Below are 25,770 nucleotides of genomic sequence, written 5' to 3' on the forward strand. Positions count from 1 at the left end.
CCTTAAGCTCAATTAATGTTTGCAGATTTTTGGGTGAGAGATGCCAGCTTTCCCAATCAGACATGCTTGTCCACAGAAGAATGAAACATGAAGCAGAAGAAAACCTCAGAGATCTGGCAAATTCTTAGTTATTTATTTCATGTCCTCTCAAATGTTACAGATTGTACAGAAAATATTCCCTAAAATGCTTTTACCCATCTGTTGAAACACACACACACATCTTCACTTAAATACTGCATTTAATAAGATGTAACCCTGTAATAGCCTTGCTAATTTTCACAACCACCAGAATCCAATCACAAAATGCAAAGAAATCTTAACACCAAGGACAGAATTGGAGTCCTCAAGGCTCATGAGCTGCATGGTGTTACACACAGGCTTCGGCATACAGCAGTAGCTCATTACTTCTTATTTCAACAATCTGAACTTCAGGCTATTTTAGAAAAAGTTGGCAGCATTTCCAGTTCCCAACAAAGACTCTGGAGTACACTTCTCTGAAGTCAGCAAAGTGTTCCTGATTTTTCCAAAAGTGATAGCAATTCATTATAAACCAAGTTCAAGCACCACTTGTCAAACTGAGTACTCAGCCTGGTGTAGGCAGAAAGACACCAGATTTTGACTTAAGGGTCAGATACTATTCTCCCATCACAATCACAGCTGGGCAAATCAACCATTTAATCCTTCTCTGCTTTTTGGTGATATTCGTTCATGCTGCTGATTCTTTAGGGAGGAAGCTGTCTCTGCCTACATGTCCTTGCAACCTGAAGTACAAGCAGTCATTCCTGTAATACATATAAAAGCAAAAGATCTGGGGTTTTTGTTTATTTGGTGTTTTTTTCAGGTTTCCTCACTTAAATTGATCTGCTGCTCAGCTCATTGTGGCAGACCTGTCCAAGTATGTAGCCACAAAACAGGACTTTTAATTAATAGTTTATACAGAATATTAATCTGTCCTATCTCATCAGGCATCAGGACAAGGAAGACTTTTGTATACTCAATTGTTGGTTAATGTAATCAGTATATTTGCCTAAAGGTACATGTAGACTTATTTGGTATGAAGGAACAAAGAATCAAATTTATCTTTTACTCTGTCACCTTGAAGTTTACTAATGCAACAACTGTTGGAAGAGAGACTGGAAAGTCTGAAGTGTGAAGATGACATCTGGAAATTAAACACTACTTTCTGCTACTATTAAGAAAGCAAGAGATTCCAGTGTATCCAACCACAACTAAACACAGCAACTGTTTGAATAGGAAGCAAGGAGGAAAAAAAAAAGAGGGGCGCGGGAAGGAATTCCCTTGGCTTCTATGCTGTACTTGCCTCAGTTTATAAAGCCAGACATTACAGTGGAATATTCCTACAAAATGGAGCCTGAAGAAACAGAGCTGTTAGAAGGAGCTTTCAGAAACAAAGAGCCTTGAGTAGAAATTTTTAGAAAACTAAAAGGAGCCTTCAAATGACACTTTTAGAGGCTGAGTTGCTTGCAGCTAATGACATGAGAGGGAAGGCAGCGGAGAATACAGTGTTTTGAACCTGACAGAAAACAGAAAGGGCACAGTGAAAAGGAAGACTGATATTCACAGAGAGGTAATCAGCACATAGTGACAGATGTAATGAGAAAGTTCTGATACAAACGATTCATGTGAAATAGTACAAAGAAAAAGGAACAGACAGATGCATAAAACCCATACCACTTCACTGCTGGAATCAGGCTGAACTGCATACTTGAGAGATGCGACGATAGTGAAAAATACAATTTCACCTTTTATTCCAAAAGTTGTTATTTTCCCTAAGCCTAACCAGCAAAGCAGATAAGGTCAGATTAATCACTAATGCAATTCCAGGTCATTTGGCAGACTTGCACCTGCCAATGTTAAATGAAGACTAGATTCAAACTTAGGATGTGCTCCTGAGAGGTCAGGCTAGTTTCCTGCTCTCTCAAGGATAATCAATAACACAGGATTTTGCAGGATAATTTTGTCCTCCGAATAACACAACCCTTAGAAATACACCTTAAGAAAGTTACTAAAGCATCATGCAAAGGCAGCAAGTGATAAAACGCAGTTCAGAACACCACTGGCTCTGTAAGAATCAAGAAAGAAAAATATAGTCTGATTGACGGCTGCTATGAAAGAAAAGCTACAGGGTCAATCTTACCTGGGGAGAAGTGAGAGTCAACAAATGTGCAGCCCTATGCTTTTATTAAGGCCCTTCTTGCTATTACTAGAAAAGCACTAATTTATTGAAAGGAAAAATAAAAAAACCCATAGTGGCAGAAGATTAGCACAGCCTCCTCGGCTTACAGTTGCCATCAGACAGGACATAGGTAGAGGACAGAAAAGAGGATATGTATTTAATGCCCCAAATTCTTAAGTTTCTGCAAGTAGAGCAATCTCAGGCTGCCTAGACATCACAGCACCTAAACGCAACTTTGAAAGCTTCACGCACTTAGTCTTCTGTCTACTTCTTCCTCTGTTCTAACACTGCTTAGTAAGGTTTCACGCTATTTTCTTCCTTGATTTTTCCCTTAGATTTTCTAGGGCAGAAAAGGGTACAGGAGACCTAGCAGTTCCCAAATAAATGATATCAAGATAACGAGCTCAAATTATGCCAATGGAAAGAAAGTACAGCAAGTGTAAAAAGGGACCAACCTGACCAACAAATTGCTCTTCAACAATCTCAGAAGACAAAAGCATATAAGTAATGGAAACGAGGACAGATTAGTTAAGAATTATTAAGTAGGAGCAACAAGAGAACACAGGGACCATATCAGAACCAAAAGAGGAAAACAAAATAAACAACAGTTGACAAGAAGAGATTGCAGTGTAAGTACACCTGCATTAAAAGAAAAAAAACAAAAAAGCAAGGGAAGTGTTAGTTATGCAAGATGGAAGAAAAACAACTCACAGCTGATGACATTAGAAACGAACTGTTTAATGGCTGTTTTCACTTCAGTATTCCCTAGTGATGGCAACTACAAGCAACTGTATTCACACCATTCACAAAGAAAGATCTGTGCCTAGTAAAAGAAAAGAATGGGTTAGAATGTAAGTTTCCTGAAGTTAGATGTTCACAGGCTCTCTTGGCCCCAAAGACTTCTCTATAAGAAATGTTAAAAAATGATATATTAATCTTTATATTAATATGATACGTTAAAAAAGCAGTCTCAGAAACAGTAGTAGTAGTTATATTTGAGAACTGGCAAGCTGAAATGCCTGTTTTTAAACAGAGACAGGGAAGAAGAGAAGCAGCAAAAGGTTCTTGACCAGAATCAAGACCATTAATTTTTAATTCTAAAAAATATTTTGGAACAAGTACTCCAACTATACTCATTTATGCTTTCCACAGTACTGACACAAGTTGGCCAGAACAAGTTACATTAAAATCCTTTCTTCCATAGTAGTGTAATGAAAAAGCAGTAGATGAAGTATCTTTATCTTGACATCTGACTATCACAGGGCATTCTTATAAGCAAGACAAACACAGCTCAGATGCAACTATTACTGTACAAATGCAGAGCTAGAGCTTTCAGAACAGAAAAAAATAAAATCACAGCCTACTATCAAAACAGAAAGCTGTAAGGATTTTCTGCAGAAGTGTGTCCTAGGATCAGTTCCATCAATATTCTAATAACCTAGATGATCAAATCAATAGACAATATGGAGTTTGAGTGTCTTCCAGATCTACTGGAGGACAACATTAAACCTAAAAAATCATCGTAACAAACTAAAGAGTTGTCTAGAAAAATATAACATTTAGTACTCCTAAGTAAAGGAATCATTCAAAGCTCAAGTCTGAATCAGTCACTGCAGCAAACATGACCTCTGATCTTTGACACCTTGAACGCCATAACATAGCAAAGGGTATTCCACACCGTTTAATCGCCTCACACAACAGGGACAGAACCATTGAGAGGGTGTTGGATTTAAAAAAAAAAATGCACATCTCTCCCCAGAAAGAATTCTTGACTTATTTCAGATCTATGTATCTTCTCCATGTTTCATTTAACTCTTCAATTCAGAGATTTGGCAATTTTTAACAATTTAGAAGGGAAAAACACTGCCATCTCCTGGAGCAAATGAAGCTAGCAGTTCTCTGAATGCCTGCATTCTGCTCTCCATCTTGCATTGTTTTCTATGCACTGAAAAGTAACCTCAGGGACTTAGCAAGTCACCATCAGATGTTGCATTTAGAAATACAGGCAAAAAGTTACAGGGTGGCCTAAGTTCAGTAGCGACATGAATCAGGTCCACCCATCCACACCACCAAATTCTACATGTCTGAACAGCTTCCTTTCGACCAGCCTTCCTTACCACATACAAATCCTGAACAGAAATCTCCGTAAAAGCAGGAATGGGACCAGAAACCAAATGTAGCAGCTTATTCCCATTAAAAACATAGCAGACTGGATGAAGTGGAGTTGTAGATGTCTCCTGGCCTACAGTTTTCAAATCTTTCTGCTATCATCTTGCTTTTTCTGTCAAGGATCCATATTACAATCACCTGTTTTCATCCAATAGCCTTCAAGAAGAAGCTTCTGAGAATGTCCCAAATGCTCTATTACTATAACCTAGTCAGGCATACATGCTGAGCAACTCATAACAGTCCACAAGAAGGTACGCTGTATCTACAAAGGTGTATAAAATTACTTCGGTAACTCTCCGAAGATGACAACAAGTGTTTTTCCCTATACTTTTAGTTTAAGTCTACAATACTTGGCTTCCTTCTATTCTGCAATTAGTTGAGGTTCACAGGAATATCTCAGCTGTCAATACTAAAACTCAGCTTTTGGGTAAACTCAAGTAAAAGAATTCTGGAATTTTTTGGCCACCATACCTCAGGTTCACTTTGCACATTACATGTTCTGATGTGGTGTAACCTTAGAGAAGAATGATTTAGGCACCTTAATAAAAAAAAAAAAAAATCATTAAAAATTTAGTATCTTCAATTCAACATTTTATTTCCTAAAATAAAAAACATGCACAGTTTTAATATGCACCATTTATTTGATTCTTACTAAAGACACGTTTATAAATATTTTTTTTTCTTTTTAATAAAGATCTCTATCTACAGTCCAAATCCTGAATGGCAATCTGCCCAACTGTTTTTTAGGCAAACAGATTCCACTGAAGACAACGTAGATCTGCACTGTTTCAGGTGCTGGAAAGCAAATGTACCTGCAGAACTAGACAATTATCTCTTCAGGCACTTGCCATTTGGCTAAACAAGTTTAACAGTTTCATAACTGATACAAAAGCAACAAAATTCCAGTCTCTATAGGCTTCTTCAGCCGATTTCCACATGAAAGAAGTGCAGAAACAGAAATTTACACATCAGACATCTCACTAAGAGAAAATGCCGTATTTCTTCTCCAATTCTTCAATGGAAGTATCTTTCAATCCCATGTGGTTCACATGATTGAACAATACGTGTGTAACTGTAAAAGAAAATCCCGATGTAAACTGTTATTTTTGCGATTCACACTCTTAGGGTAAATTACTCAAACTCTCTCCTCAGTGAGAGTAAGGGTTGGATTATATAGCTGAAATATAAGTAAATTTTTAGAACTACTGAGAGGATGGAAAAAAGTAGCTAAGGGAAGCTCTCACTTTGTTTTGATGCCCACGAGCTGCCTAACAACATTTCCTTAAACAGGTATATAATCCTGACAACATAAACAGACAGCTTTTGTTTTGTTTACTATCTTGGCACTATGCCATTAAATGCAGAAGATAAAAGTTAATGCCAGATGGCAGATAAAGCTTACGTCAGGTTAAAGGTCTGAATGCAATGCATAAGTGGAATTTACTTGCACTTCAGTAAGTCAAACAAGCAATTTTATTTTAAGGAGGTTCACATATCACAATTTTGAAAGTATAACGTTTATTAATGAAACTCAGCTGTAGATAGTAAATTTGACATTATTTGGTCCAAGAGAAACGTTTTGCTTGTAAGTGTCTCACTATTACACAGTCTTTCTGGTGTGCTAAATAAAGAAAATGTCTGAGACAAAAGACACTTTTATAAACCATGAATTCAAGCCAATGTCAACCTGAATTGCAAACTAAACTAAGTGATGCCTCAAGAATAGGACAGAGACGAACAAGCTGAGTGGTTTAGAGATGTTTGCATTCTTTTTGCCAACAGCGAAGTCAGGATTGCCAAGAAACGGTCGTAAATTGCAGAAAATGTGTAATTTGGATACCTTGCATATCAGATATAAGATTTCATATAAATTCAGAAATTCGTAACATTACCAACTACAAACTGAAATGCTAGCAAAACTTATTTTATCAGACTAAAATGCAGTGGTATTACTGATAAAACCAAAAAGGATTTAGCTGTAGCTTTCAAGTCTTAACAAATAACAAGGAATCAAAAGACTAAGAAAAATTACATGACATAGTTATTAACTTCGAAAACAATCAGAAAGCTAGACAGCTAACCTTGGTTAACCGATTATTACACAGAATTAACAACAAGAATGGCACTAACTTTTACGTATTTCTTCCTAGATTCTACAGTATCATAAATGAAGTTTAAAAAGACGCTACTGAATTACTCACTTTTTTTCTCTGAGCCTGACATAAACATTACTGCCATATCAAATCTCTTTAATTCAGATAGCCTCTGGAGGATTTCAAGGATGAGCGATGGCTCCTCTTTCCTGAAGAAGATTATTAGAAATATAAAAATAACTACTGTCGATAAGAAAGATTCATTAGCTGCAAGCAATATTAAAAACTTTAGGAACAAGAAATTAAAGGACCAACGGAACTCCCTTCTCTGTTTCTCACATTCCCTGTCTTTCTGTTCTTTCCTGTTCATTCTTCCACCCATGAAGCAAAAGGTCAACATCCCGAAATCTTTATGCAAGTTATCTTTCTGATACAAAGCAAGAGGGAAGAAATGTAACAAGCTAGACTGATGCAAACCGACTGCTGTTCATGTACAGAATAGCTATTGTGTGATTTAATGCTTACACCTTGCCATAACTTCACCATTTTTATACATATCGGGGTGCGTGACAGGAAGTAGCACCTATAGTCATAGAAGCTCAGCAAAAAGCACCACATTACAGTTGCTATCATTTTTATCCACACAGGAAATTCCTAGATTGTGTTCATTTTACATTCTTCTAGTCAACAGTAAACAGGCACTGTCTTTCTTACAAATGCTAACAACAAATAGTATTTTTCTTACATAACTTTCCCTGTCTCCCGCCCAGAAGAAATGTCTTTTACCTTACTGCAAACAATTTCAACTTCCTAGCCTTTGTATGTCATATCACCACATGTAGGACCATACCTCTTAGGGTGTCATGTTTCACTCACATGATGGATATTTACTTTTAAGGAAACCAAGGGAAAGGCTAACATTAATTTACATTTGCTTTTCTCCATAAAACAACACCCTAAAAACATTCTGAGTACATGCTCTCCAAGGAAGCGTCACACTGTCTCTGGCAGGCAAAATGAACTTTAAGGCTCAAATGGTAGCATGGATAGAAATTTCAAAAGTAATTGTCAGGTCCTGTCTTATCAGAACTTCTAGCTCCAATACACATTTACTACAGGCTACTGTAAAATGCTAGCAGGTATTAAAAATAAGTCAGAATGCAAAAAAATTAAACCCTCTGTATTTCTCGGCTTTAGAAAGTTAATATAGAAAGCTAGTATCGTGCAATTGTATGTGATAACAGAATATACACAGTAATATGAACAAAAATTACTTCATACAGTCTAATATTCAGTTTCCGATGTTATTTAGCAGATCTGAATTCAACAGCATACAGTAAAGGCTATTTATTTGTCTACCTCTTTTCTATCTGATTTTTCAAGACATGTTCAATTTCTTAAGAAGGAACAATTGAATCATTCCAATTATTGCATCATGGTCATGTAATGCTGCTTGGTAGAAATAATTTTTGTGGGGCTAGGAGAAAAAAAACCAAAACCCAAACAAAAGCAGCAATAAGCAATGTAAAACAAAGGAGGAGTTAAACTTACTCAATGTAGAAATCATGTAGAATTTTCAGTATCTGGTTAAACAAGTCTGGATCTAAGGATTTCTGGAACAGTTTTGGATAAAGTGAAGGCTCTATTTGCTTTGGAAAAATTAAAAAAAAGTGTTATTTTTAGGCAAAAAAATACAGTTGAGTCATGAGAATTAACTTTTTAGGATGTCTTGGACAATGCTAAACTGCATAAAAGCAAAAAAAAAGACAAATCACTTGCACTATTTGAACATTAATTTTTTTTTTTGTTTTTTGTGATGATTGCTAACTTTTTTTAAGAGGATTCTGGGCATTTTTTTTGTGAAACACATAAAAGCAGAAGTACACATTAAGTGGACTGATGTGTTTCAAGCATTTCTTCAGTTTAAAGAGATAAGAATGCTGCTATGTCTAATTATCCTAGAAGCATTCATTTGAAAAATTAGAATTGAAACACGGTTGCTAACATATTTAAGCGTTTACAGAATCAGGGCCTATGTTTGAAAGAAGAGACAGATTATGCAGAGAGTGCACTCAAAGCAAGGTAAGTGAAAAGTCAGGCACAAGAGAAGAAATATTCAGACATGGATCAAACTACTTAGTATTATGTGAAGGCAATTAAAGAAAGGGACTACTGCACACGGTTAAGACACTCTAAACATAGCTACCCTTTCCACCTAAGTTTGTGCTGTTTCTTCAATGTCAGCTGAAGAAACTGTCCAAGCACTGTCAATCAGTACTACATTTCATACCTTCAGGTACAAGTACATATTTTCTGGGCAGTCTTTCAACTTCCTGAAGTCAGACTCAAGCTGGAAAGAATTTGCAGGAATGGCAGGGACTGGAGAAGCAGATCTAAATGACCTTTTGATTTCTTTTTCTCTCTCTTTGTTCACAGGGAAAGATGGATGCAACACTGATGAAGTTCCTTTCACACTAGCAGGAAGCCTGCAGAGAGATTTTGAAAATATAATCAAGAAAACATTTGCAGAAATCCCACACTGAGACCTAACTGTCAATCTTTTAATTCCTTCGAAATCTAAAGTACTATCAAAATTTTTAAAAATAATGTATTTTAGTTCAAGCAGGTATCTAAAAAACACCTTCAAATTATTGAAGCTTTATACTTGATTCACCTTTTCTAAAAAAAAAAAAAAAAAAAAAAAAAAACCACCAAAACAAAAAACCCCACATCTGCAAATACTTCGAAATGTACTCAGCCTTTCTCTACTTCGTTTCTGGAAATAACTGCATTTTATGGTATGGATTTCTACCATACACAGCTTCAAAAAAAAAAAAAAACCAAAAAACCCAATCCCGTACATTTTCTGCAATTTCATAATGCAAAACAAGAATGATGTCAAATGAACAAACTGTTTTCAACACTGACTGAAGTGCAGCTATCTTTTGTCCTATAATTTGTCAGTTAAGTCCATTTATTTTTCAGAAGTTATAAAATGGCTATGAAATATACTTTTTTCTTCAACACTTCACAGTAAATCCACCTGACTGAGTTGGAAAAGGTGGGTGCAGGATGGTGTTTCTCACAGAAATTCTTCAATCAGAATCCCACAAAAAGTATCTACTATTAACACGAGATGATGCTGATGCATACAGAGCTTTCCTAAGCAGACAACAACCAGAGTTCCAACAGTTAGCATGGATAGCAGCTTCTATAGTTCAGCATAGTTTCAGCCAGCCAGACTTGAGTTTGCCTAGCTAACACAGTGGAACTTGGGAACTTTGAGCAAGCCTGAAGTTATTGGCTGCCTGCTCACCAGAGGAAAGAGTGATGACACTCTCATCTGCTCCTTTTCCCTCACACAACTGGTGTGCAAAGAATGTTTGAACTCTGCTTAGAATCTACTCTAAAACATTACAAGTAAAAGTCACAGCTAGGGAAGATGAAGTGCACAAGGAAAAGAGTACGGCATAGAGGAAAATATTACGAATTTCTTTATATTTGCAATGTAAGAACAATGCTAGTTTTCCATCTAATGCTAAACAGATCATACTTGTCTCAACCACTACATAATCAAAGAAGCGGATGTGCAAGAACTGCAGTTTCTTTCAATATTTTCTTTTTAATTCAAATTCTCCAAAATATGTTTGATACCTCATCACACGTAGAAATCTGAAAATGAAGATTGCATTTCAACTCCATTAACCTATTAAAAAGAGGATTAGAATTTTTATACTTACTGTAAAGGTGATGTATCACTGATTTCTTCTATTTTCAAGTGCTTCGCTTTTGGAATGTCCGTTGCAGTCAACTGATCATCCTGATCTAGATTCTCTGTTGTTTCAACACTTGTTGAATTCCTCCAGTCATTGACTAAAGAAGTAGTGCTGGGCGAATCACTGTTTGGTGTGTCATCATCAATTTCTTCAATGGCTATTCTTCGCAAAGGCTTCTAAACAGAACACATACCTCCTGTCATGTGTGTAGCCTCAACATCAGTATATATACAGGCCCCAGATAAACAGCTGTGTTAAATTTTAAATAATCTCATGATAACCACTTTCATCTGTGGTTGTGCACATGGAAGATACTTTCAATAAAGATAAATGGCAAAAAAGGAAACTACAACATTCTGTGGGAAGCCTTATATGATCATTTTATTGCTCTACCCTCATAAACCAGTGTATCCTTACTCTAGAGGATCTCAGAATCTGCATTCTGTTTTCCCAGTAATAAAAAAAAAATTGTTTTTTTTTTCCCCCTACTAAGATTGAATGGGCAAGGACTACAATATATTTTGACCAATGATGTGGTCAAGCTTTGTAATTCAGCTAAACAAGTTAAGTATCCAGCAACATAGGCCTTGACCCTCAACTTAAAATTTTGAGCTGATAAATATTTGTAACTCAGCCTTGCTGGCTAACCAAGTTACATACATCATAAGGTAATTAATTCCACCTTACAATGAAGCAGCATTTAATGGGGGAAAAAGATAAAGAAAAAAATTCATCATCTTTTACTTTGGAATTTCATTTGCTGAACATAAGCATAGTGTATATCACTCTAGAAATACAGATGCAAATACACACTATTGAACATACTCAACAATATAAGACTTTTAGAAATGGGAGATTTCTCTGTCCAACTCTAACACAATCCCATCATAAGTCTTCACAGCAGTTTGCAAACTGCTTTAAATCATATCCCAAAAAGCCTGTCTTGTTGGTGTATTGACAGACAATGCACAGCTTGCTTTGACAATATACCACCTCATCATTGTGCTAAGACGGGGAGGCTGCCTGATGGATATGGAACAAAACTACAGTTCTCTCTGCAATCCTTGGGCAGTACTAAAAGCACAGATGCTGAATCTATACTTGTTTTACCTTAACAGAATAACAAGGAAAAAACAATCAACACAGCATCTCCACTTACTTTAGCAGCCAAACTGAAAACTGAATTGTCTATAGTATTTCAGCTACTTCACAACAAGTTCATTTAGGTTTCTAAAAATATTTTATCTGGTTATAGATAGCATATAATACTCCCCCCCGCCCCGCGCAAAGGATCAAAATAATCATACATTTTCTACTAGAACTATCCATCTGAATTATATATTCAATGGAGCTAAACAAACATTTTAAAATCATCAAGACCAGAACATGACAGTACTCCATACAAAGTGTGAGCATGCATTGTATTTACACAACTCAGTGCTCAATGTATAAAGATGAAATGTACTAAAAGGGGAAGCCTAATACATAAAGAAAGCTGGTATTACTCCCTGCATTATAGAATCATAGAATGCTTTAGGTTGGAAGGGACCTTTAGAGGTCATCTAGCCCAACCCCCTGCAGTGAGCAGGCACATCTTTAACCAGATCAGGTTGCTCAGAGCCCCATCCAACCTGACCTGGAATGTTGCTAGGGATGGGGCCTCCACTACCTCTCTGGGCAACCTGTTCCAGTGCTTCACCAATCATATTTTGTTATATGTAACTCATTGATCTGACTATAAACACTGATAATTCATAGTCTACTGCTTCTTGAAAACCAATACCCAGCTATTCTACAGTTTATGTGGATAAAAATGCAGGCTCAAGGCTCTTGCAGTAGCCCTAGATGACAACAGCATATGACATGGGTTGGCAACATGTCTTGTTACCACTACAGCTGCTATAGCAACTGTAAACAGCAGATGAAAAAGTAGGGAAGTTTACCCAGAGCTTTCTCAAGTCTGCAATCAAACGTGGAGCCTCAACTGCCTCCCCTTTACTCCCAACTGCAATTTTAGCTATGGACACAAGAGACGGTTGTGGGGTTGCCTCCCATTTAATATTACAGATATACGCATGCACCATGTTTCCTGTGTGTGGTACTGTAGACTGAATGCTTACACCATGGCTACTGTTACACACACATATGGAAATGCTGAAGTTAATGTTCCTGAAAAATATCAAGAGTAAATCTGTATATTTTTGGGCTTTCTACAGGCAAGATATATCTATCAGGAGTTAGTCTACATAAATAACCAAGAAGTGGATTTTAACTTTAAGCTCTACTTTTCCCATCATTATAGAAAGCAACTCACAAAAAACAACTTACTGTTGTTTTCAGGTGTAACGGATTATCAATCAGTTTCACTATATTTTTTATTTCCGTTTGTTTTATCAATACTGCAGGATATTCTTGATGGGTCCACTGTTCTTTCTCAGCTAATTCCTGAAAAAAAATGGTAAGTTGTCCAATAGATCAAAAGTTTGAGAAATAATTATAAGACATGTTAAAAATTACATAATAAAGAATGAAAACAGTCTATTACTATAGGCCTACAAAAAGAAAAATCACAAGTATACATACATTCCTTATTTTAGTGAGTTCATTTATTGCTTGTTTATTTCCAGGTTCCAACTTCAGAACAGCTTCAAAATCTGAATGAAAAACAACAGAGGAAAACTGTAGACATTTTAAGTTACAAAACACTCCTTGCAAATTTTTAAACCTTCTGTTTTCCTTTCACAGCTCTCAAATAATTAAAGGCAGGTAAGTCATCGTAATGCCTATATCATGACCTAGTTTTAAACACATTTTCCAAACTATTTCTTACTACTTATCATAACCAACAATAGTCATAATTTCACACAAAACTGTCTTCTGATCATGTGGATACCAACACAAAAGGTTTTATACATATTCAACGAAATACAACAAAACTCCACCATTCTTAACTTTTGCGCTGATAACCTCAATTAGTCAGCAATTGATGTAATTCCTATTAGAAGATTAAAAAAATCAGGATGTCCTTATAGTCATCTCTTACCTATCACACCCAGGCTAATTCAAAGTCGTACCTTGCATAGCTTCTTTTAGCTTTCCAAGAGCAACTCTGGCAGCTCCTCTTCTGGCAAAGGCTTTAGAATAGGAGGCATCCAATAGCAGAGCTTGTGTACAGTCATTTTCTGCCTCTTCATATCTCACCAAAAGATTAGTACAAAATTAATAATCAGTTTCAAAAGAGGCAGTTTCAACTGAAAAGACAGAGCTAGCCAAAGCAATTAAAATACAAAGACAGACCTTAATTACCTATATACATATAAATACACAACACTGAGCTAAAACGTAAAATAAAAGTAAACATTTAAAATATTTCTCAGCGCCTTGAACTTTCAGCCAAATCTTTGGTATCTCATGACACACTGCTAACTCTCTTTTTATCATCACAGAGAAATTCACTTCCTCTGTGAAAATAAATGCTTAAAGCCTGTCAGACCACAGTCCACTTTAAACATTAAATAGCTTGAAAATGAAAGTCAGCATCATAGCTTTGTACTTCTGAAAAACAGAAATACCATTATAAACAACAAAAAAAATACAAGAAGTGAGCATATACTACAACAAATTTCTCTACATATGAATTTCTGTGACTTGTCCTTAATTATTTCAGAATGAGAAGTCAGTATATCTGTGCACTAAAGCTATTTGTTTCATTGTAAGATCAAATTTTCTCATCCCAGTTATACTTAGTTATATTAGATCATGATTCCACCATGTGCATGTTAGAATCATAGAATTGTTTAGGTTGGAAAAGACTTTTAACATCATCATGTCCAACCGTTAACCTAGCACTGCCAAGTCCACCACTGAACCATGTCCCTAAGCACCACATCTACATGTCTTTTAAATACCTCCAGGGATGGGGATTCAACCACTTCCCTGGGCAGCCTGCTCCTGACAACCCTTTTGGTGAAGAAATTTTTCCTAATATCCAATCTAAACCTCCCCTGACACAACTTGAGACCATTTCCTCTTGTCCTATCGCTTGTTACTTGGGAGAAGAGACCTACACCCACATTGCTACAACCTCCTTTCAGGTAGCTGTAGAGAGTAATCAGGTCACCCCTCAGCCTCCTCTTCTCCAAGCTAATCAATCCCAGTTCCCTCAGCCACTCCTCATAGGACGTGTGCTCTAGATCCTTCACCAGCTTCGTTGACCTTCTTCAAACATGCTCCAGAACCTCAATGTCTTTCTTGTAGTGAGGGGCCCAAAACTGGACACGGTATTCCAGGTGCGGCCTCACCAGTGCCAAGTACAGAGGGACAATCACTTCCCTGCTCCTGCTGGTCACACTATTCCTGATACAAGCCAGGATACTGTTGGCCTTCTTGGCCACATGGGCACACTGCTGGCTCATATTCAGCCGGCTATCATCCAACACTCTCAGGTCCTTTTCTGCCGGGCAGCTTTCCAGCCACTCTTCCCCAAGCCTGTAGCTTTGCACGGGGTTGTTGTGAGCCAAGTGCAGGCCTGACACTTGGCCTTGTTGAACCTCATACAGTTGGCCTTGGCCCATTGATCCAGCCTGTCCAGATACCTCTGTGGAGCCTTCCTACCCTCAAGCAGATCAACACTTCCGCCCAACTTGGTGTCATCTGCAAACTTACTGAGGGGGCACTCAATCCCCTCATCCAGATCGTTGATAAAGATATTAAACAGAATGGGCACCAATACTGAGCCCTGGGGAACACCACTTGTGACCGGATGCCAACTGGATTTAACTCCATTCATGACAACTCTTTGGGCCCAGCCATCCAGCCAGTTTTTTTACCCAGGGAAGAGTACGCCCACCCAAGCCATGAGCAACCAATTTCTCCAGGAGAATGCTGTGGGAAACGGTGTCAAAGGTTTTACTAAAGTCTAGGTAGAAAACACCCACAGCCTTTCCCTCATCCACTAAGCGGGTCACCTTATCATAAAAGGAGATCAGGTTAGTCAAGCAGGACCTGCCTTTCATAAACCCATTGCTGACTGGGTCTGATCACCTGGTTGTCCTATACATGCCACTTGATGGCACTCAAGATGATCTGCTCCATAACCTTCCCTGGCACTGAAGTCAGACTGACAGACCTGTAGTTCCCCAGATTACTAAAGTATTTTCATTCACTCCTCTTCTCCTCCTTCAATCTATCGTTAATTTTATGGATATAGGGTTTGTTTTGGGGTTTGGATTTTTTTTTTTTTTTTCAGTTCTTATCAGTTCTACAGGTTTATAAGAATACCAATGAGCTTCTGTTGCATTTCATGTTGTGGTCCTCTTTGAAATGTAAAGACCCACGATGCACTAATTTATCATACAGAATTGATTTTCTTGCTTAGTCATTCAATTAAAGTATCACTTCCTCTGATTCTCTGAGAACATTATTTGCATTATGATGTCCTCTATGGCTTCAGTACTAAATTACAAATGTTGTGTCAGAAATACTACCTGTGCAATTTATTTTACAATCTCATAATCTGAGATTAACGTGTTGTCTCTACAGATACCCAGCCACATCGTGTTAGAACAGATGACTCTCTGCTTCTCATGCTACCAGTTTAAAAGGTTTAAACTACCATACCATCAGGGAGTGGGAAAAAAAAAATTCAGACTTCAAAAATAGTGATATAGAATTTCTCTCATTTGCTAGAAAGCATGCATATCCTACTGTTACTGGATTATTTTAATAAAGCTTAATTAAAAATAAACTAACTACACATACACATCTCCATTAGTGGAGAATGTTTTAAAAGATGACAAAAGAAAAATATTTTAAAAGACGACAACTTCCAGAACAAGCTCCTATCCATTCCCTTTGAAGTCAGAAGTTATAATCCACTTCTTTTTACAGTGCAACATTTAGTAGCTGACTGGGTTTTATAGTCAAAGACGACACAAACCTTTGGGCAGGTCCTTTGAGAAAGGTGAATATCTAGAATTTTACACACATGAATGAAAATCAAACTTCAGAAACTGTAATTTCATACTGATGCTATTTCATTTTCTCAGAACTTCTTTCCTATGAAATGCACTGTAAGATCACACATATTGCATTGTTTTCTCTCCCTTAGTTTTCAATGACTTACTCTACACTGAATTCTAGAAAGAATTAGAAGGAGTGACAGTAACTGAGCCCAAGTGAAAATTTACTGGATCATTCTTCCATCTAGTTCACAACAAAGAAAGAAACAGTATAGCACATGCAATCCTACTTACTTTTCAATCTTTAGATAGGCCATGGCTCTGTTAGCTGGCAGAAGCGCATTGGTGCCATCTGCTGCTATACCACGGGTATAACATTCTATTGCAGCTTCATACTTCCCTTCTTTGAAATAACCATTACCCTGTAATATTTAGGTTAGAAAAAAATAGCATTGAGAAAGATCTAGTGCAATGAGTTTCTCTTATACTTTTTAGAAGAGATGGTCACAATATCAAAAAGATGGATCACAAAGAACACCCACATCAGAGCAGACATTTATGGCATGTTTCTTCATATCTAAGCTTGGAGGCAGACCACAAAAAATGTCTTAGTTTTTTTCTAGTACTTCAAGTACAAAAAAAAAAAAATTGCTACACGCATAGTTTAAGTGCAGACTTATAAGTCTATAACTTCTGATTTTTCTTTACTCTTGATGTGCAGGATAAGCCACCCTGTACCTCCTGAATTTAAACACAAGCCAAACCTTTACAATTCCCCTTTCAAGGTGACTTTCTGCACTGCACGAATTCTTCTTTATCCTGCTACATCCATGAAACTGTTACCCTCAAATATTACTTGGGCCAAAATATTGCTGTTATTTTCCAAGTAATGCTCCATAAAACAAGATCACATTACTTTGTTTGTTTGTTTCCAAGACAGTAAAATTATCTTTTGCTTCTCCGTACTAATATAAAGCCATGTGTTATCTTCTCTGCTACTACTCTACTCACTGGCAAAAAAGCGAACGACAGTTCAGACCTGACAGGTCTGTGTTGCCAGGAACAGGCCCACAGTAAGTCAACTCTGCTGCCAATAAAGTATTGCACTAGACTGAAATTTCTTTTCTGTGGCCTCTTCAGACTTTTGTTCCTATTACGTACTTGATGCATGCTTTCATTCTTTTCCTGCTAATTACCTCCTACAACCAGTATAGGAAACCTGAATATTGATAAAAAGTCAGAAGTTAAATAGCTAGGTAAGAGAACAGAAAGAAAATTACATTTCAGTTCATAATGTTATTTCTTAATTGCAACAGTGGGGAGAAGGAGAAATCAATAAGCCAACTCTAAGTCGAGACCACATATCCAGAAATACATTTTTATTGTCATTGTTGCCTGCACTCCCTGAAGTCCTTTTTATAACTACTTTCCACCATGTAATCAGAGGTTTGGAAACACAAGAAATAGTCCACAACTCTACTTGGACAAGCAGATGTCAAGATGCATATAATACTGGAGAAATGGGATCTTTGTAAACTACAGTTAGAGTTTTACTTACGTTACTACATATTTGAAATTTATCACGTATGATTTGGGCTGTAAAACCTACTTTGGAGTCCGAACAGAACTCACTGTCCCCCTCTCTAGAGTGCCCAAAATGGGAAACAATTAAGGTTATATCAAGGACATTGTATTTATGAATTCAAGACAGCACCAAGTTTAATTTACATATTTGCATACCTAATAACACAACACAACACTTTTCTTTGGTAGTTCTCTCCTGTTCCACCGGAACCTGTGACTTACCAGATCTTTTTCTGTAATAGCCTTCTGCTTGAGCTGCTGGTCTTCAATGCACTTCTTTTCTTCTTCTGTTAATTCTGGTCTGACTGCATCTTCAAACCCTTTCTGTTCTGAACTTTCTTTTGATGACAAAGCCTGCAAAGATGTAATTTTTTTTTCCTCAATAAGTATTTCCCCTACATTTTCACAACATAAATTACAATAAATTCTAAACTTTTAAGATGCAAAAATCTGCCAAGCATTTTAACAGAAGTGCCTGTGTTGTAAGTTGAATGCAAACTGAAGAGATCATTCTAAACTGTTCTCGAAAATGTATTTCTATGAGGCACTGTGAGTCAGAATATTACTTGGTAAATAAAAGGTAAGTAATTTGTGAAGCACAATGTAAAATGACCCATGGAACCTGTCTATATATATTCCGATTCACAAATCATTTATTTCTTCAATTACTAGAGACTTTGGGTCTTCATTCTGACAATAAATTTTTCAAGCACTTTCAAAACTACAGTTGAAGAGGTATAAGCATATTCACACAGTAGTGACAGGTGAGCTTATATTTACTAAAGTCATTAGAATCAACATTCTCTCCATGTCATGAAAGGGATCAGACTTGCAGTACACTATTATGTTCTGCTAGGCTTAAACCTACTTTCTGGTTTGGCAGACTACAGCCATCAGTGGGACTACAAGCAGGCTAGCAGTTCAGCTTTACAGCCAAGAAAACACACAGGTTCTCCCATACATAGTGCTACCTTGTACCAAAATACTAAGCAAGACCAAAACAAATATTAACACAGGAGGTAGCAAAAACATCTGAGGGAAGATTTAAAAAAAAAAAGACAAAAAACCACCACACAGATGTGCGTGCACACATCCAGTCTTAAGTCTGCCAATCCACTATTGTACTGATTGAATACATGCTAGTTAATCCAGAAGAAACTCCATTACAGATTTTGACCAGTGAACTTCAAATGCCAGAAAAATGCACATGAGATTTTGTTGAATTCAGTTCTTGTTATAAGTTGATACAGATATAAACTGAACAGGGTGTATTAATTTATGTTAGGGTCTATTAATCTTATTACCTGATCAATTTTCTTCAGTTCATTTTTTGCTTCAAAGTTGTTAGCATCCAGCTCTAAAACTTTTTCATAATCTATCAGAAGATCAGAAAACAATGTTTCAGGTAGGAACTACAGGCTAATAATCAGAGTATAAAATAAGAGCACTCTTTTGAGATAACCCTTTTTTGTAGTTACCCAAGAAGCCTGAGATATTGCAAGGAACACATTATTCCAAGACATTTAAAGTTGAATTATTCTAGAACTACTAGAATAGCAATCATTCGGACTTGCTGCTTGAATTTTGCCTTGCCAGAAGAATATGCAATATGGTATTCAATTTCTTTGTTTACAGGAAATGAAAATCAAATTCCTACACCAAATAAGCAAATCACACAGGCTTTAATCAGAGAGACAGTTTGTATGTATTTTAAGGAAAGGATTTTAAAAAGACCCACCTTCTTTAGCACCCTGAAGATTTTTCAAAGCAAAGCGAGCAGCCCCTCTTCTCGCATAAGCCTTTGTGTAATTTTTATCTAAGGCAAGTGCTAAATTGCAGTCAGATTCTGCAACAGAAAACCTATCAAAAATGTGAATGAGTTAGTTTGGACGCATCTAGGTAACAAAATCCGAAACTTCAGTGACTTAGCTTACTCTGAAACTTTACAGGTTCTCTCTAAAATGGAAATCTCACGTGCTTCAGAAGGGGCACACAAGTAGTATTTAAGCATCTCTCGATTCAGAATACATCAAAACAGAAAAGGAAAACAGAGGTCAACAATCTCTACTGCAACAGAAAGAATATCCAACTCCCCTGGATCCTTTCTTCACCCAAAACAAATTAAAGCCTTAGAAATAGAGCTCACTGAATCTAAAAGGCAAATTAAATAGTGAACTTTCTCTTTTTTCTTTTTTTGAAGTCTTACACTGTAACACATAAGATAGTGAACTTCTAGCATGAAAGCAGAGGGAAAAAAGATCAGAGAGACTACCACATTCCTTATCCTGGTGATTCCTATTTTACTTTGAAACTGCAAAGCAAGTTGTAACAGCAGTCTTGCATAGACTGTATCACAGCATGATAAATAAAATAAACAAGACTTAAAACCAGACAAAAGATCTGAAGGTAGCATTTCAAAGAAAAAAATATTACTGATTTAACAATAAAAGTCTTACTTTTTCATTCTATAAAAAGCTGATGCTCTGTTTGTGGGCAAGACTGGATTGTATGGATCAGAATGCATCCCTCTAGTGTAGCATTTTATAGCTTCATCGAAGTTCCCTTGTTTAAAGTAGTTATTACCCTGTGGATATAAAAAAAGTCTTTTTAGCAAATTACTGTACATTGACAGACACATTACTAACCTCTGGTGAAAAACCTCAATGTTTGTATTTTAGAATACTCAGACATTTTCGTTTGTTTCTCACAAAGTACTGCTTTACTGTGAAACACTTCTTTTAACTAAAATATTCTGAGTATCCCATATTAAATACTTATCATGATTTATGCAATAACATGGTTTTATTATATACTGATTTTCAGTATCTGTAGGTCATTTCCAGAAACCAACGAGCACATACATAGCTGCTTAAATTGCCACAGAGAATTACTGAAGTTTTTTTGAGTTTTAGTGACTAGATTTGGCATCTTTGTTTTCCAAGGTAAATATTCTCATTTCTGCCTCCTTTGGGACACAACTTATCTCACATGCCCTCAACTGCTTCACTGCAGCCAAGATGGTAATGGTCAAAACCATCTCAATTTCTCAGTGTAGACTGCAGATTATACATCAAGGAATTTCCACAGCTGCAGGGAAAGAACACAGATGGCACCCATGCAGACAATTAAAAAAAAAAAAAAAAACCACTAAGAAACTGTACTGAAGAAAAGTATGGACTGACAGATGGTGTTAGGCAATTGTTTGTAAACAAAGAAGTTTCTCAGAACCACAGAAGTTGCTGTACAACTTAGCCTATCTATCTCACATGGCAATGAAGTGTGAGATAGGTCTTGCTGTATTCTACTTACAAAATAAGGTAAAACTGAACTGAACTCTACCAACTTGCCACCAAGCCAAGAAAGACATACAAGTTCACCCATCATTCCCAGATGTACAATGGATATGTAAAGGGACTAATCTTAAATTCTTAGGGATTTAGTTTGGGGCATTCAGACCTGTTCAGGTAAACACCAGTGTGATCCATGTGGCAATTCTATGCAGCAATCCCACTTCTCAAAGCAAAAAACCACCAATACATTAATCCTCGTAAGTGTACATTAAGCAGAGTCTGACAGGCTTTGCTGCAATCAGTGATAAGAAGAAACAGAAATGCAGTGAGAATTTTCTATTTTGGAATTACGGGCAGGAAAACAGACCTAAAAAATTCCAAACGGGCAATTTTTCCACCACATCTGCAGTCTCAGCGGACAACCTTTTAAAAGAAACTACAAATGCTCCTATGTCTAAATTGCTACTTTGCAAATAACAAACATTTATAGTGCTATAACCTTTTCCTTCTCTGCAAGAGCCTTTTCTGCATCAATACGAATTCCATCTTCTTCAGAGTCCGATTCTGGAGACACAGAATCATGAGGACTATCTTCTTTATCAAGTTCTTCAAGTATTTTATCCTGAAATTAGATAAAATAAACTATTACCTTCACCATAATTTAACAATGCAAAATAAAACAAGTAAGACTTTAGGAGAATTAGTAGTGTGTTTTTAAAAATCTCTACCGCTTAAGTCCTCTTTACTAAGGAGTATTCCATACTTCAAAAGTGAGAGATCTATCCTCTAATACTGCCAGCTGTGTTTAGTCTTATATTCTACTGGAATTATGACCTTATAATAGGCCTGTCGTCAAACCATTTCTTTTTCCTTAAAGTCAAATTCAATCTGCTGGATGAGAGCACAGTCAATAGAAAACTTATTTCTCAATATTTCAAATTTTAAACACAATCTTTTTGGGAGAAAGCTACTTTCTATGTTCACACAGTACCCAGCACAGTAAGATACTGACTGTGGACTGAACTCTCAGCACTGTAACAAAATCTTACTTAAAAGAGAATCAGCTGGGGACAAGACTCAGTTGACAAGCAAATACTCTGAACTCACCACATCAAGCTTTCCCCATGCTTCATAATCATAAGACTTGATCTTGTTTTTCTTGTTTTCTTCAGTGGTTATCTTTGATGGGACTTTACTTTTGCTTTTCTTCTTTTTCTTAAAAGCCTTGTTTCGAATTGGTGGCAAATTCTAAATTGAAGTAAATAATTTATTATAAAACAGACGTATGAAAATCACTTGTATTGAAGAATCTATAGTACCTGTATCTAGATATAGTACCTATCTACTGCCTAGTTTTATTTTAGAAATCCATCCAGCAAGCTGTTCTCAGGAACTCTACAAAACCACTAAGGACAGCAAGTATAAATCCTTCAAAACATAGTAATAGCAAATATTACACGTATGATACAAAGTCAAGTTTTAGAAGACACCTCTCTGCAACATACTGCTGAAGAATAACTTCAATACGTTAGAAGTAAGCAATAAATAAGTAATACTGATACTGCAGACAGAAATATTCTCCTAGATCTACCTGAAACTAATTAAAAATTTACGGGCCCCACCACCTCTAGATGCTACTGTCCCACAGGACTGTTGGTGGAACAGTTTACAGAGTAATCTTTGGTCTGCTTCAGACGAGGAACAAGTCAGCAGGGTTAGGCCATACCTTCTGTTCAGATCTTTTAAGTCAACACGTAATTTTGCTGAAGCAAAAAGCAATTGTTATAAACACTATCACATCATGAATAGCTGAGTTAATATTGACACTGGACTTGTGATTTTTACCTCTTCTGGTACACCACTCTGTTTCCTTAGTTCAGAATCCACTTCCTTAATATCTTTTTCCCAGCTCTCTAATTCTCTCATAAAATCCTGCAGCTCTTCAGCATTTTGCTTCATTTGCAGCTGTAGTTCTAGTGCTTTATTTGGTGCACTCATTGTAATCTGCCAAGAAAATTTTCAAGGAAAAAAATTTCTAAAGAGAACTTGAAAGTATGTACTAAAGGAAGTTAGCTACTTCAAATCCCAATAGCATAGTAGAAACATTAAATACTAACAGACTAAGAAGAAACACAATTTAAATGTCTCTGAAAAAATGAAGGGAAGCCATGTCATTCAGATAAAACAAAGTATATCAGAACAAACAACAAGTCATGCTTTCCTAACTAAGTGTAAGGTAAAGGGCCAAACAAGTCAATGAAAATCCTGAAAGTGATAACAAGGTGATCTTAGTTTAAAGCAATTTCTGCAGTGTTTCCCAGATGACAGAATGTAGAAAACTTTAACACATTAACATTTAACTAAAAAAACCAATTAAGATACACATGCTGCCTTGTGTCTGAACAGAAACAAGACATCTGACAAACCAACCCCCAAAAGCACTTTCGGCCCCTACGAGTAAGTATGCTTAAATATGCACACATTTTTAGCACAGGAACAAGTAAACACATGAGGTGTTTTATTATGAAGTCTAGTGAATTACAAGTCCAGAATATCCTTTGAATGTGCTCTTTGTACACATCTGTAGCCCTCCAAGTCCCTAAAAGACTGTTTAATAATCATTAATACTTAATAGTCTTCATAAATGTTCTTGTCTTAATTTTAGTGTCTTAAGTGAAAGACAATTATTATTATCAAAGAAATACCAAGTCACAAGTATAAAGTAACCTTAAAAAAAAACTTGGTTACAATTCAGAAAAAACCTCCACATTTGTACAGTTCATAGCACAAAAAGTTGAAAGGATGAAGTAAACATATTTTGCAAACAATCATGACTAAGTAACTCATGATGAACTAAATACATACTTAGACAAAGAAAGCTATGAATGGTTGATAACTATAACCTCTTGACTGAAAGCTTCAGCATCAGTTACAATTCTCATATAAGGATAAATAAGCTATTTATAGAAACAGTACACATAAAGTTTTTAAGACAGAAAAAGGACTAGATTTTTTTATTTATTTTAAACATCCACTAAGACCTAATATCTAACCAACCTAACATCCACTAACCTAATATCATAGAAATACAACAATTTATGGGCCAAACGAAGATAATGGCTTCTGCAGTACAGTGTGCCCTCCATAATTATGGACCAGAGTCCCATAAAAGATGGAAAAAACACACTGCATGATTACTAGTGAACTAATGCTACCAAAGCAGAGGTGTCTTTTCATTCTCAGGAGTAAGCAGCTGTGCAGACACCCTGATGCACCAGTTGTGTTCCTCCCTGGTTACTTCCTATACACAGAGAGTAATATGCTTACACTTAGCAATATATTTTTTCCTCAAATCTTCTAAGTATTTGGTCTATTTGAAACTAATTGGAAAAAAAACTTTAGGTGAAGCCAAGAAATGGGTATTTTTCATCACATTTCCTATTCAGGTGTTTTTTATATTTTTTTTCCCACCTACCACTGTTGCCCCATACTGAACTGTCTCTGCAATATTCAGCCAGTTAATTGCATGAAACCTGGGCATGGCCACCCCAAATATTCCATACAGCCTAGTACACCCTGTCCAACGGTAGCTAGAACAAAGATGCAAGAAACTACACTGTGATCCACTGAACTTTTCTTTTTGTTACCACTGACTAAAATAATATTCTTACATATTTGAAAATCTAGTATTAAATCTAGCTCTTTGCTTTCTGGCATTCTAAAGTGTCTTGCACAAGCCTGCTGCTGTTCCCCACTAGCCTAACGCTGCTTGCTGCACACAGCTTAGCAACGAGTTTAACCCACGTGTTGACAGCGGACTCCTTTGCAGTGCAGCTCTTACACCCTTTAAGGCAGTGTTAGCGATAGGACGAGAGGAAATGGGCTCAAGCTGCACCAGGGGAGGTTTAGGTTGGATATTAGGAAAAATTTCTTTACGGAAAGGGTATTCAAGCATTGGAACAGGCTGCCCAGAGAGGGGGTGGCGTCACCATCCCTGGAAGTGTTCAAAAAACGGGCAGATGTGGCACCTGGGGACATGGTTTGGTCTAGTCTACCCTTGATTGGTTTAGTGTGGACTTGGTAGTGTAGGTTAATGGTTGGACTGGATGATCTTAAAGGTCTTTTCCAACCTAAACCATTCTATGATTCTATTTGGGTCCCAAGGCCAGGGCCTTCCCTGGTTTTACCCGACACCCTAGCGCTGCCTTGCCCCAGGGACTCCACGGGGGAGCAGCCCCGCTCCCCCCGAGGCCTGGCCGGCAGCCAGCGGAGCAGGCCAGCACCCCGCGGCACCGCAGGCCCGCCCCGGGAGCGAGCCCCACGCCGGCCCCGAGGCCAAGCCGCAGGTCAGCCGGGCTCCCGCCGAAGAGGCCCCCGAGGCAAAGCCAGCCCGGTTAAATTTCCACACCCGCCTCCCCACTGCCTACGGAGCTACAAACGAGGCCCTTCGGGGCAGGCTCCCTCCCGCCTCCCCACCCCGCACGGCCAGGCCGCCTGTGGGCCACGGGGAGGCGGCACGGGGGAGGCGGCACCACAGGCCGGGCCGGACGCTGGACACCCCGCCGGCCCCGTCCCGTCCCGCCGCACCGCGATCTCACCTGAGCCGGGTCCCGCCTCTTTCTGCCGCCGCCGCCGCCGGACGGCCTCCCCGCGCGGCCGAGCCTCCTCCCAGAATGCAGTGCGGCCCCGCGGCCCCGCAGC

General features: G+C 37.5%; 1 protein-coding gene across 1 annotated transcript; it reads right to left on the minus strand.

Moving 5' to 3' along the window:
• Positions 1-4,988: 4,988 nt before the first annotated feature.
• RPAP3 (RNA polymerase II associated protein 3) lies at positions 4,989-25,714 on the minus strand. The gene is made up of 17 exons (XM_075713313.1): positions 25,668-25,714; positions 22,915-23,073; positions 22,177-22,317; positions 21,569-21,691; positions 20,236-20,363; positions 19,518-19,639; positions 19,084-19,154; positions 18,002-18,133; positions 16,490-16,617; positions 13,310-13,431; positions 12,819-12,889; positions 12,564-12,680; positions 10,200-10,411; positions 8,750-8,945; positions 8,011-8,108; positions 6,568-6,668; positions 4,989-5,438 (listed from the first exon to the last, which is right to left on the minus strand). Exons 2-17 carry the CDS (start codon positions 23,065-23,067, stop codon positions 5,347-5,349), a joined length of 2,007 nt encoding a protein of 668 aa, XP_075569428.1. The 5' UTR covers positions 23,068-23,073; positions 25,668-25,714; the 3' UTR covers positions 4,989-5,346.
• Positions 25,715-25,770: the final 56 nt, after the last annotated feature.

This window comes from Pelecanus crispus, chromosome 1 (assembly GCF_030463565.1).
Source record: "Pelecanus crispus isolate bPelCri1 chromosome 1, bPelCri1.pri, whole genome shotgun sequence".
Classification (NCBI taxonomy): Eukaryota; Metazoa; Chordata; class Aves; order Pelecaniformes; family Pelecanidae; genus Pelecanus; species Pelecanus crispus.